The sequence below is a fragment of the Toxotes jaculatrix genome, chromosome 7, assembly GCF_017976425.1.
Source record: "Toxotes jaculatrix isolate fToxJac2 chromosome 7, fToxJac2.pri, whole genome shotgun sequence".
Taxonomy (NCBI): Eukaryota; Metazoa; Chordata; class Actinopteri; family Toxotidae; genus Toxotes; species Toxotes jaculatrix.
The window spans coordinates 25,395,359-25,409,126 of record NC_054400.1 but is presented as its reverse complement, the minus strand read 5'-3'; the positions used below and the strand labels follow the sequence as shown (position 1 = coordinate 25,409,126).

The following is a 13,768-nucleotide window of genomic DNA, read 5'->3' as shown; positions in this document are numbered from 1 at the left end:
TGGTGTGTTTCATTGTCAGTTAACAGTGATTTTAAACAGAGCAAAGTAGACGACATTTGAATTAATTAGTGATTGAAATCAGCGGTCCAAATAGTGAATCACTTAAATCATTAGGAGTCATTCTCTGAGGACCATGAATATTTCATAGTTCATGGAAATCTGGAAAGTTGTTATATATATATATCATTTGTAATATATCATTTGTTCATAAAAACTGCCCAACATCACTTAATATTGCAGTCCCTAAAGCAATAAATCAAATCAACAATATCTTAAAAATAAAACCTGTATTAAGGATACGTTTAAAGGCTTTATTCCTTTATTTTGAAGCCAATATCACCTATGAAAACTTGAACATTTAAAGTTTATTTTAGGGAGGGATAGGGAGTAAACTGAACATTGATTTTCAGCATGGTCATCATCTTTTCCATTTTCTGCTGAAATAGATCCATGATTCAGCTAACATCCATACACACACACACACATCTCTGTCCTTTATTGACTTTATCAAAACAAAAAGAACAGACATTGGAGAGTGAGCAATTGACTCTTGGGTGTTTCCTTTTATGAGCTCATTACCAATAACAATGAGCCTGATGAGTTGCAGTGGCAAGCTCAGTATAGTGTATAATGCGTGCACACAATATGTAGAAAATGATTATTGTAATTTAAATTTAAATTTTAATGGTAATTCTTCAATTGAGAATGGAAAAGCCTTTGAAACAGCAGTTAAACCACAAGACACTAAAAGTCTTCTTGCTGTCCATGGCAAAAATCATCAATATTAATAGCAGTAGTAGTAGTAATAAATATATAATCACAGCTAGTTGTCTAATATCAGCCAGAAGTTGGCTCTTACAGTGAGTGTAACATTGTATTTTATGTTTATACTGGATATGATTCAAGAATCACTGTCTGTTGTACAAAAGCAAGACAAATGCACAGAAATGCCTCAGTGTGGCAAAACACACCACTATTTGTGTGCCAGTTGTACAAGTGCTTCAGTCTTTTACTTAACTCATTCAGTGATTTCAGAGGGTTTTTTTTTTTTTGTAAAGTTATCCCAGTACAACTCTCAATGATAAGAGACCAAATAACATGGTGAGTTGTTTCAAGTGATTAGCCTTGTTGCTTACACTCATTTTCCCAGTCAAGTGGGTCACGGTACACCAAGGTCTGGGACTAGAAATGAAGTGTTATCAAAGTTAGTTGAATAGTCATTATGGTAGTATTATAAATCAAGGCACTGTGCCTTATAATGTTTTTTTTTTAAATAGATGGGGGCTTAGTTTAAGTTATTGTTCATGTTTTACAGAGCTGTTCCTTCAATCAAGTAACTTTGTCAGGCCTTGATTACTGAAGTTGTTTGAACGAATGCTTTGCAGTAAAGACTTTAGTCGATGAAAGGAGACAGCAGCAGCAGAAGAGAGAGATGTTATGGATGATGACAGCAGGAGAACTAAAAGTGCATGTCTTTGCTGGATATTGCACATGAAGCTTCACCTCTAGATGCCTGTTTGATTAATGTATCCACGCACCACATAAAATGTCTGCGTCACCTTAAAAATGGATAAAAGCACAGTGGGACAAACAGGTGGGAGACTACAAGCAAATAAAGGTGAAGCTAATGGAGCGTGATAATGTGTGCATTTATTAAGCCTGCCGTATCCTCTCCCGGCCCAATCTGCCACTTTGCACGGCTCCCCGGGTCCCCGAGGAGTGAGTCATCGCTCACTTTAAATAATGCACCTCATCTAGGGGCTTAAGAAGCTGCCATATAGAACCCTTCATCGTGATGACAAGTGGAATTGAGAAGAGAGACTGCTGGCCTCTGGCGCTTCTTTAAGGTTGCCGCCGGACTCTTGGGCCCGAGCTGCAGGCTACTTAAGGAGCAGGTAATCTGCTCCTTGCCTACACTTTGCATCAAATGTGTGATCAGGCTCAGCGCTGTTGTCTGAGGGATCGAGAGCTCTCTCTGGACCAGTCAAGAGCAGGGCCGCTGTTGACATAACAGAAAAACTGACTGCAAGCTCAGAGACTTAGGGAAGAGGGTGAGAATGCTGTGCATTGTGACGGTATCTAATAGCCAGAGAAAATGAATACACCCCCCCCCCTCCCAGGTCAGATGTTGAGGCAGTAATTGGGAAGTCTGGAGTGCATGTCAGAGGCCAGGGAGAACATTTATCATGAAGGTATTCCAAGAAACAGAAGCAGCCTTTCATTCAGATAAGATACTGAAGAGCTCAGAATCTTACATAACATGTCTCCTTATGAAAAGACAGAAAAGTTTCCTGGAGCTGGGGGCTGGTGTCAAAGCAAACGAACAAAGTTAAAGTGTCATTTTGGAGGCTGTTAAGATAATTAGATCTGTATGAATCGTTCTCTTGAAAATAAACAATCAGTTGTTGTGTGGTAAATCATATGCTATTTAAAGCAGCACAGTGAGAGCATACATCTGTTGCATGGCTTCTCACAGTGGGAAACAAGCCCCTAACCACTGTGGTGTTGATGCCATGCTGTACCTCGCGAGCTGCACAGCGACATGAGTCAACTTTTGATTTTTTCCCATAGAGAAGTAAGAAATTAGCAAACTCTCAACTCCAGGGGATAGAATGAGATTTGGAGGTGCATGGTGTCGGCTTTTATCAGCCATTAAGAATGTGGACAGTGGTATTCATGCAAAACTAAATGTCTTGTACGCTGTAGGGTAATTCTGGCTTATTAAAACATGGATATTATTTTTGCAGTTATGGTTTTCAGATCTGGGTATGTGTCAGCATCTGTGTCAGGTCTAAACAGACACCCATGAAGCAGTCAGAGGTCACAAACCACAAATGTTTCTACAAAATGTAATTGCAATACATCCAGTAGTTGTTGAGATATTTCCACATGGACCAAAGTGGTGGACAGACTGACCGACCAACTAACCGTCTCTATGGACATTGCAGTCCATAGAGCCACGCTGATAGCATGGCTAAAAACGAAAGGGGTTGTACTGGTGGTGTCACATTGCTTGAGATACCAGTGAGCCAATGAAGTACAATCCAAAAAGGTCAGTTTCAGGAAACAGCTTATTTATACAGCACATTTCATCACAAAATTCTTTTCAATAAAAGACATATGCAAGAACCAAAATGCAGACACAGCCTGGGAGAAGTAACCCCACTGTCTCTCTGACCTTGTCTCCTGTCTATCTTTACACTCCTTCATCTACTAAAGGGAAAATAAATCCCCAAAAATAACCTTTAAAACTTTTTTCTTTTTTTTTCTGGATGACCTGTGTTTTTCTTGAACAGCCCTCTAACTCAAGGGTCTCACTGTTACTGCTACTGACATAGCATTACCTCCTAGTAAAGTGGTTTAAATGATCTGGCTTAGAATCTGTCTGATCCTCTGACTGCTGTTGTTTCTTTCCCTTTCAAAGCGGCAGTATTTCCAGATCTCAGCTATTTCTTTTGTAGATACAGTGCTATCATAACTGATAAAAATACAAAAAAAAAAACTAAAAGTTTGAATATTTGTTTAACATGCTGTCTCTCTTTAACAGCAGATTGCGTTTAGTCTTACACTAATCCACTACAACACACCACGAGCCTTTCCTCTTCATTTTCGTCCTGTTCCTTCAGTGTCCTTGTGTAGTGTTCTGTACGTTAAAGCTGCCGCTTCAACAGCGACCATAAATCACTTTTCATTCCAGGGAGGAAATCTTTATAAATCGAAACCCTCAGATCTCTGATCTGCGATGACTCAAACAAGCTCAGAAAGCTTTGTAGAGGTGTCGCTCTCCTCTGTCATGATCCCACCTGCCCTTTTTTCTAAAAACCAACCACCGCTGCTCCTGCCACCATCCACTGGCAAGACCTGTTTGCTCTAAGCTGCTTTTAATGAGCATACTCTAACTCGCCGGCAAATCACAGTGACTTTTTCACCTGTGTTGAAACGAATTCCAGCAGCACGGCTGCGTAGCAATAACTTGAACTTGAGGAACAAGAGTCCACAACACTGGCTCTCGCAGGAAGGCAGACCTGGAAGTACAAGCCTGCAGGCGTGTTTTGTTTGCAGCCCACCTCGTTTCATAAGCTCCTCTCATTAGTTTGTTGTTTTTCACGCAGCAGCGGCAGAGGCTCAAAGAGAGATGTTAAGCACATACAATGGCTCTGAGAGGACAAATAGAAAATGTTCACTGTGGAAAGTCATGAAAATCGCAGCCTACAGTCTTAACAATGCATACAGTGAGAATGGTGCTGCCATGTACAACACCAGGCACAATGTAAGAATGCTGCTTCACCTTTGTGTTTGAGTGAGAGTTTGCAGATTAAGGATCATGGGAGTGAGATTCAAAAAATAAAAGTACAGAACTCATTAAAGCATTTCATCTTAACGCCGAGTGTGTTTTTTTCTGTCTTGCAGCGTAGTAATTAATTGCACACATGCCTGAAATAAGAAGACAGCTGTGCAGACAACTCCTACCTGCAATAAAAAATTCATTTGCATTGCACTTTGGATTGAAACCACTGTCAATAGGCACAATTACAGGATGTCTTACAGACATCTTTTCTCTGCAAGACTTCAGCTTCTTTTCTTGTATCAGTGTGTCTCATATTCTCTCTTTGTGTACCTGTGTGTGTGTGTGTGTTACGGTGTGTTTAGTGTTCAAACACTGGATGGCTGTGAAATCCTCCTGGGCCCAGAGGTGACATACGGTCCTCCAGGCCTGGACCTCTTCTGCCCAGTGGCCATGACCATAGCTCACTGCGCTGAGGTGGACGCCGAGAACTGGAACATCCAGCTCAAGAGGAAAACCCAGGACAGCAAATGGGAGGTGAGAGCTGCAGGCCCACACCTGTCAAGTACAGTGCAGCCCATCAAGATCTTAGCTGGGCTTAGACATGGCGTTTGCCTTTTTCCTCTGTTGTCTTTTTCCTGAATGGCTCCATTCTTTTTTTTGTAGCTAAATGTCAACAGGAATGAAACAGGGTAAACCCACCAAACTCCTGTTTCCACCGTTTATGTTTGCACCACAAAGCCTGCTACACCTCAAGACTAGACAACAAAATGTTAGAGAAATACAAGTGTATTGATTTTGTAAACAAAGAAAATATCAGGAAAGACTTCTCACTGCATCAACATTTAAAAAAATGTATTCGCACTGTAATGTCGCCATCTAGCATTGCTTTACTGAAGTTTGGAATGAGTGCACTGGCTCCATAAATAACAGTAGTTACCACCCAACAGATCAGTCTCACATCAGATGAGTTACAGTTGTAAGATAAGAGGCTGATATGTGCAGTATGTGACCAGCATACTGTTCCCGCTCAGATGTTTACATGCTTAAAAATAGCATGTTTTTCTAAGCAACTTCAGCAGCAACATCTGGATCCACAGACCTGGTGAACAAAGGCCACAGTGCCAAGTTAACAAAGGAGAGAAGGAAACATTGCTTCATAAATCAAACAAATACCAGCATCGTGATGATACCTGATACCTGATACCTGTTCTTTCACTTGAGTTTAGGTTTACCCCACGTGAGGCCCATATGTTTCTTAGTTAGCTAAAGCAGCTACTGCAGATACCCCAGCCTGCTGCAGAGTTATTTGGCCGTTAATCTTAAAGCTCCATCAATCAATATTATGTATTTTATATTAGCAATGGATGAAATGACTCTGTATAGTGTGAAAGGGATCACTAGTTGTGACAAAGTTGCTTGGATCTTGTTGTTTTGGTGCTCTTTGGTGCCAAACCACCTTGTTTCAGCAGCAACAGGCAGCTGTTATAAGCAAAACAACTGCATATATTACCAGATGTGGTTAATGTCAATGTGTAAATCTGAATACTATTACACAAAGACTGTCAGCAGTTGACTTTTGAAATATAAGATCCATACTCTCTGTTAGTCTTATTGAAAAGAATGCAGTGACATATAACATCAGGTTTTGTGCTTCTTTTATTTTGAAGATTTTCAAACAAAAGATGTGTGAATAGATCGTCTCATGTGAAACCTTCGACCGTCTACATACAGTCAGTATTAATACATGTGGATGCAGGACATCCAGCAGGACCAGGCATTGAATTTTCTCCCTGCTCGTATCACAGCCTATAGAGGCAACGATGTCAACTGTGAGATCACTGTATTAACACTAGAAGTCATTTACCATCAAGATTGGTTGTTATTCGTCTGGTTGCGTACTCCTTGATGATCTCAGGGTTTATAACCCCACCTCCCTTTTCAGCCGCTCCACACAGTAACTCATCATAGGACAGTGAGTGTTGTAGCTGAATGTTAAAGTCACGTTCCTTGACATAAGATGTCACGAGATGCTGACTCTGTTTTCTCCCTCAGTTCTCTGACCTTTATATGAGCTTTATATGGTAAAAGCTCCAGTTAGTCGGTGTGACATGTGACTGGTGAATTACGTGTGAGCCATAAAAGACTGTTGGAGCTCTGTGGGTGAGCTGATTGATCCGGGCTTACGTCCTCTGTGGGTCCAGAGGGTGACATGAAGGTAACACTGCCGGTCTGGCAGGAGGAAAATAAAGAAACAATTACAGCATGTAATGGCCAGGAAGAGGCATGGCTGCTGTCAGTCGGGGAGGGGGGGGTCCCGTTAGATGAGGGAAGTATCGATTAGTGGATCAGGAAAGACATGGCACTGTGAATTTAGTCGTGAGGCAATCAGGAGGAGAATCATGGAGATTGTTTCTCTGCTCTACCATTTGCCTCCATGAACATCTCTCTGTGATGCTTTGAACCAGGACACATTGCTTTTTTTTTTTGTTTTTTCCAGCTCTTATGTGTGTGTGTGTGTGTGTGTGTGTTTTCATTCCAACAGTGTCAGCCTGTTCTTTTTCTCCAGTGAAGAAGACTGCTTTTACTGGTCTGGATGAAGTCCCAAGAGCTAAATCCTAAACCCAAAGGCATAACAAGCCCAATCTCTGTCATCACTTTGCATTATTTTCTCATGTTTTTGAGCATTAACCAACGTCGTGATAACAAGGCAAGAAGTGGGGCTGAATAATGAAGAGAATATTCAGTCAGGCGGTAATGTAAATGTAAATCTGACGTAAAGTTTTGGCAAGCCAAGCATGGGTCAGAATAATGAATATTGCAGGTTTGCCCCTGGCTGTTGTGGTGCTTGTCAGCGCTTTAAAGAGCTTGTTATTTAAAGGAAGACCAGTTGGATGCTTTTGTCCTGAATAATGTTTTTCTGAGCGGTGGAGATGGCTGCTGAAAAGAATATGCAAAAGCTGCAGGCATCTGCACCCACCCGCGTCTTACCTCAAGCAAAGATACTTAGACAAAATGAACTATGGAAGGTTTGGTTTGGTTTAGTACCTGTGCCAAGGTTAAAAGTCCCTTATTTGAATGAATTAGTTTATTTCTAAGTAGTCACCCAGTACAAAATGCTGGTGTGTTTGCACCCAGAGCATGTAGTTCCTGGTAGTTTAGTTAGGATAATCGTTAATTTCTATTTTTATAAAAAAAAAAAAAACATTGTCACAGTGTCGAATGATGCAGTGAACATATAGAGGATGATTTAGATGACTGACTTTCATATTAATCCTGGAGCTTCCTCTTCTGACTGCAGCATGAAGGACAGCCAACTGAAAGTAACTTTAGTTTGACCTCCACAGCACTTGATAGTTACATTAGCTTTACCTTGGTGTGCTGCCTGCATGTTTTCGTAGTTTGTCTCAGCGTGTTTTTTTTTTTTTTTTTGGGGGGGGGGGGGGGGCGGGTTGGGTCTCCTTGTCTAATCCTTGTGGATTTTAGATGGAATTAGTGCATAAATCTGTTTCTTCCAAGAACATCCAATAACATTACTGACAGAGACAGAATGTCACTGCAGGACAACAGGTCAAACAGCTTAATCAGCTTCTGAACAAGAGACATTTTTGGCTGATGGAGGAGACTGTAAGCGGGAGCTACAGTATGTGATTTTGACAGTAACGAAAATTTTTCATCATAGTTTTCATTCGACATTAACACAGGACCAGGCTCCGTCATACATTTCATCTAATACATAATTCTTTGAAATCCAGTGTCTCATTCTGCACACTAATTTACTGAAGCACCTCTTCTGTGAAGCTGGGGTGTAAAAATAAATAGCTCTAAAATGTAACTGTCATGCTTGTGTGTCTGTTTATGTACAGGTTTATCATCTCTAAACTCAACACTGGTGATTCTGGCTCAGTTAACTGTGTTTGGTGCTTTCTAGGTGCACTTAGCTGGTCTCGAGGTTTTGATCATATTACATAATCTCCCTTGCTAAATGCCGTTGCCCAGTAGTCATGGAAATGTACATTTGTTCAAATTTTTATTTTTTTAATGAACACTTTTATCTGCTTTTCAACTTCTGTTCCCAAGGTCGAGAATACAATCTCAACAAATACAAGGCTGCTTCTGCTGCTAAAGTGGAGAGAAAAATGACAGTCTGTGAGGCCTGAAGGAAAGAAAAGAGCTCCATCTGACCAAAATGTTGAATTCACTGAGATACTTATTAGTCTTTCTGGTTGTTTTCTAAAAGAAACAACATGAGTGTACTTTTATTTCCAAATATTGAGTCTGAAAAGGTTTAATACACACCAAGTTGCCTCTTATTAGCCTGTGCTGCAGTGATGGAAGTGGAATATTAAAGGAATCAGCACTGAAAGAGTCACTGTCAGGAGTCATGCTGATGAAATGAGAGAAACATAGGGCAGCTCCCTGCTGTAGGACAAGCTGTAAATTGACAACAGCTATACACAACTCAGTTAATGACAATGACAGTACAATATGCAACATTAAAGCATACATAGATTGTAACTTAACAAGTCAGACCGACATGATATTCATTTGATAAATAGTACATACAGCCCTAACAACACAAATAGACACAGACAAGCTCTGACAAAAGAAGTTTTCTATAATTGTCTGTACTATGATCAGGACAAAGTGCCTGAGTGCTCTTTCTGTCTTCAGTGACCTTCTGATAGAGTAAATTCCATTCATTATAACTGTACACTGGTTTGCCCGAGTTTGTTCTAGATCTGAGCAACAGTATTATAACCACCCACCTGCCATCGTATCTAGTAAAATGATTATATGTCTCAGTACAGAAGGTTACAGCTATGTACCAGGTGTATGGGGTCTGTTGTGATGATATTTCTGATGAAAGCATTCAGCGTTTTAACATCAAAACAGGTGAGACACGCATGCGTGGCAAAAATATTTGATTGTAATTAACAGCAAAGAAACATCTAATTTATTTCAGTTACCCACAGAAGTACTGGAGCAAGCTGCTGGAGGTGGTAATCAGTAAACAAGACTGGGTCAATTGGTTAAACACATCTCGTGAAAAGTTTCAAACACTTCTTGCAAAAAACTTCATATCTTATCTGTATGTTTCATATTATAATAATAATCTGCTGGCCGAGGTGCTTCCCATTGGTAGTTTTAGTTGTTATCTAAACTGGTTAAATACGAGCCGGCTTTAAGACACCCGAGTCAAGCCCAAAGCTACTACAGCCAGCTAATCCACTGATCTGGCTGTTTTGATATACAGCTCTTCCCTATAGGTGATGCACAGACATGAGATTGATACCAGTCTTCCTCTTTATCTCACATTGAATGGAAGTCTTACATAAATGGTTACTAAAATACAGAAAGCAGGAGCTACAGGTCCCCCCGTTTGTTCTATCTTCTTCCATTTCCATTTTTATAATCTCTATCTGAGATGCAGCCCGATGCTTCTGCCGATTAGAAACCATGTCAACTCTCTTCAGGTCATTCAGTCAGAGATTAAAGAGCTTTTCTGCTGACATCTTGTTTGCTTACAGAGGTGTCACTGCTTTCTGTCACAATATATTTCTTCTTCTTCTTCCTTTCAGTTCAGGCTCATGTTTACCTAACCTTGCCCTTTATAAGCATTCTAGGTTTGCTATTGTGTGACCAAAAAAAAAAAAAGGAGAGAGATTTCTTTTCAGTGTAAGAGGGCAATTTCTCAATATGTGCAAGTGTTGCGAATGAAGAATGGAAGGGGACCGGAGGGAATATGAGTGAATACAAGATTCATGTCGCTTTGAGATTTTCCTCTAATATTAAAAGGGCAGAGAGAACCTCAGAACTTTGTGGTTTAAAATAATGACTTACCACTGAGGTCTAACCTAAAGAGAGAGCGAGCGAGAGAGAGGGGAAGGTTTTGAGAATGCATAACACCTGCCGAAGCACAGCGCCATTAAAATACCCTTATTTCAGCCGTCGTTAGAATACATGCTACCCACAGAAGACTCCTCAGCACTCCCAGCCACAGTATAATATTATTCAGTGCCATATTGCACAGTGTTAATCTGTGCTTATGAGGATGCAGGAAGCATAAGTACAAAATGCATAAACATAAAGTATTTACAGACGGAATCCCAACACCTGACATGAATGTGGCTGAACAAAGTGCTAACATTTCTCACTTCCTGTTGCATCTCCTTGAACACTGCAGCGCCTGATTATAATGTACAAGTTGATAAACTGTATTTGCCAACAGAAAATAAATGAGGCCCAGTGTATGCGTGCTTTTTGGCTCCATACTGTTTAGAAGTTTTCTTTATCCTGATGAATTGTGAAACGGTTCTGGTCAAACGCCAAATTGCCCGAGGTAATATATTATTCACTGAGCTGGAACATTTCTCTTAAGTGCTGTTACATTTTGGTGTTACATCTCTTTAAGCATTCTATATTACTTATTACTTATTCATTTCCACATCCTATGAAAGGACCGAAAATCAACGTGTTAGTGTGTTTCTATTCTTTTTAGACGTGTACATGTACGAGCAACTCTTTATCACCCAATCCTCAAACTGCAGTTTGAGTCAGAACTCGCTCTCCCTCTCAGTCATTACTCAGCTGAGTTATGAGCTTTATGTTCATTACAAATAAACAACTGCTTAGAAATCTGCTTAGAAATTTTCACATTTGTACAGTTTTCAGCAGACGTGACTCAAACAGGAGGAAAGAGTACGTTTGTGGGACTGATTCAAAATTCAAACTACAGAAGAAAATAAACTACACTACTCCAGAACAGCTACTAAATGGATCTTGTGGTCAACTGTAGTTATGTAGCTGAAGCTGTTATACAGCAGCCCAGCGGTGAGTGGACATGGGGACGTTAGCTGTCTTGCAGACCATGATGACTGCTGGTAATGTGACTTTTGATCTTCACATCGTCAGTTAACTTGTGATTATTATAGTGCTTCTCAGGCTGTTTTAGCATGTTTTAGCATATTTTACCTCATTTACACTTCTTGTCCAGTTGTGTTTCCCTTGGAGTGAAGTTTGGAGTTTTCCCGGGAATGAGTGAACTGGTTGTTCACAGCAGTGAACCAGCAGAGAGTACTTGAAACAGCATTTGTACCAGGTGACTCGTTCATTGCAAAAACACAAGTTTGGTCTTTGGGATAGGTCCTTAGCTTGTCATTACTTTCCAGAATAGATCTGCTGTTAGTCCTGTTCAATTTCTGACGAATGAATAAAAAAAAAGAAAAGAAAAGAATGACAGTCAGGACATAAAAGATTCCCTCATTCCAGTTGGAATGAAGTGCTTCCCAGCTGCCGTTGCCGTCTCATAAATAAAACACACCGTATTGTTCATAATGACTATTTTGTGTTCTGCTATGTACCAACACCATCACTCATGTAGGAAATGGCTTTTTATGTTCTCAGGAGACTACTTACAACCTGTGTGGGTTTTTGCTTTGAGATTTAAACCTGTGTTATGTTCCCTACACCATTATTCAACAGCACTGTACCAGAACTCAATCCATAATACATTCTACTGTTTGCTGAAGTTCATTTGCACAGTTTTCTAGTCATGATATCTATGCAGCTCTGGGCATGAATATTTAGCTGTAAAACTGACTTCAGCAACAAACTCTGTGTGCTGTGTCGGGTATCGCAGTCGAAGGGTTTCTTTGCAGGTTTGGGAAGACTCAGTGTGTGAGATTACGTCTGATTATTTCTGATTATTGGAGGTTGCTCTTAACATTACCTTGTGAGTTTTGATTAGTAATTTCCCTGTGAGAAATTAAAATATAATATCTTCATTAACTGGAGAAACTTGAAACTGATTACTGAACACATCCTGGAGGGTTCATTGTATGAACCAAGAAGAAATTGTGTTACATGTGGTCAGCTGCGGAGATACGAGTACAAACGTAAATATGTGCATAATAAACCTCTGGGTGTGCTTAGGTGGGATCATTAAATAACTTAGAAGTAAGTAACTTACAGAAATAATGACTTTTCTTCAAGAAATGCATGACAGCGATGAATATCCATCTGAGTGAATGTCTTCTAAGGTTAACAACAAATAACTCTGTTGGTGATGTTTTGATTAATTTGAGATGAGCTGTGATCTTGGTTAAGAATTGAAAAAGTCAACAGTGACTTGAAGCATGAGACAAGATGCGTTTATTTAATTTTTTTTAACATGAGGCTGAAATCCCAATCTTTGCTTTACAAAGTGCTAACAGCATGCGGCACTCGAGATAAAAATCCTTCTGTATAATTTCATACCTGCACTACCTCCCGACAATCTGCTACAATCTCACACTAACAGACACAACTATTACTATTGTTCTTCATTGCAGGAAGTGATGTCAGTGGAGGAGGAGTCTACTTCCTGTTACTGCCTGATGGACTCGTCGAGCTGCCACCTGCTGCTGGACCAACCAGGCTCGTACGCCCTGGTGGGCGAGCCCCTGACGCAGGCTGCCGTCAAGAGGCTGAAGCTGGCTGTGTTTGGAAGCATGGAGGCCGGCTCCATGACCTACAGCCTGCGGGTGTACTGTGTGGACGACACGCCACACGCCTTTCAGGTGGGGAAGGACGCTGGTTTTTGTCCATTGTGTTTATCCAACAGTGGTTGAGTCGTGATTTCTTCTGTCAGCTCTGTGTTTCACAGTTTTCCACCTTTCTTCATAAAGCAGGATGTGGCCAGTAATAGTGGCTTAAGTAGTAAATGCATGTACTTTGTCTCCTCGAGCTGAGTCTGAGGATGCTGCTAATTCACAGGGCAAAGCTAATTTAAAGCTAGACTGGTGTTTTTAAAGATGGCAGCTGAGGCAGAACATGCACTTGTATTGTCTTCTGTCCCCAGTAGTTCAAAATAGTTCCCTCATCTAAGTGATGAAGAGTGCAAGGTGCGTATTATTTGCTCATTTTACCAGTGCTTGAGTTCATCTGTGTATTCAGGAAATGACTTCTTCACTGGTAGTTGGTTTTTTAGCTGTTTTCAGATGTATGTGCAGTCATAAGGATTATTTGTCAAGTTCTGTAGATTTTGCTGCAGAATAACGTGTAGTGAAATGTTCAGCTCTTTGGAGTGCTCTACACAGTGTCTACATAAAATAGGACCTAAAAGTTTAATTTACCTGCAGCTAATGGAGAAAAATATTTGTAGGATAAACTTAAAACTGCTCTAATTAATATTTTAATATGAACAATGTATCAAATGTGTAACGTAAAAGGAGCTACAGAGAATTCTCACCTGAGTCTGCAGTTCCCTTCAGTTCTACAGAGTGTTTTAACTTTAGTTCATTGCTGTCTTCAGCTAAAAAGCTCTGTACACTAGCTGCACAGCACCAAATAGCAGACACACAATGTTAGCATCTGGTGGTGGTCACAGTGGAGCGTTTAGCAGCTGAAGAGACAGAAATTTCCCTCAGATTTTAGCAGAGACCGAGCGAGAGCTAGCAAGAGAAGCGAATACTGGACATCCATTCATCAAGTGTCCAAGAA

The 13,768-nt window shown here is 40.4% G+C and overlaps 1 protein-coding gene across 1 annotated transcript in view; it reads left to right on the top strand.

Annotated features, from left to right (window-relative positions):
- Window positions 1-13,768, top strand: part of unc5db (unc-5 netrin receptor Db) — a 161,228-nt gene that overhangs the window by 135,345 nt on the left and 12,115 nt on the right. Inside the window, exons 13-14 of the mRNA XM_041042882.1 lie at window positions 4,651-4,822; window positions 12,619-12,846. Of these exons, the coding sequence (XP_040898816.1) occupies window positions 4,651-4,822; window positions 12,619-12,846 (400 nt within the window). The remainder of the gene's footprint in view (window positions 1-4,650; window positions 4,823-12,618; window positions 12,847-13,768) is intronic.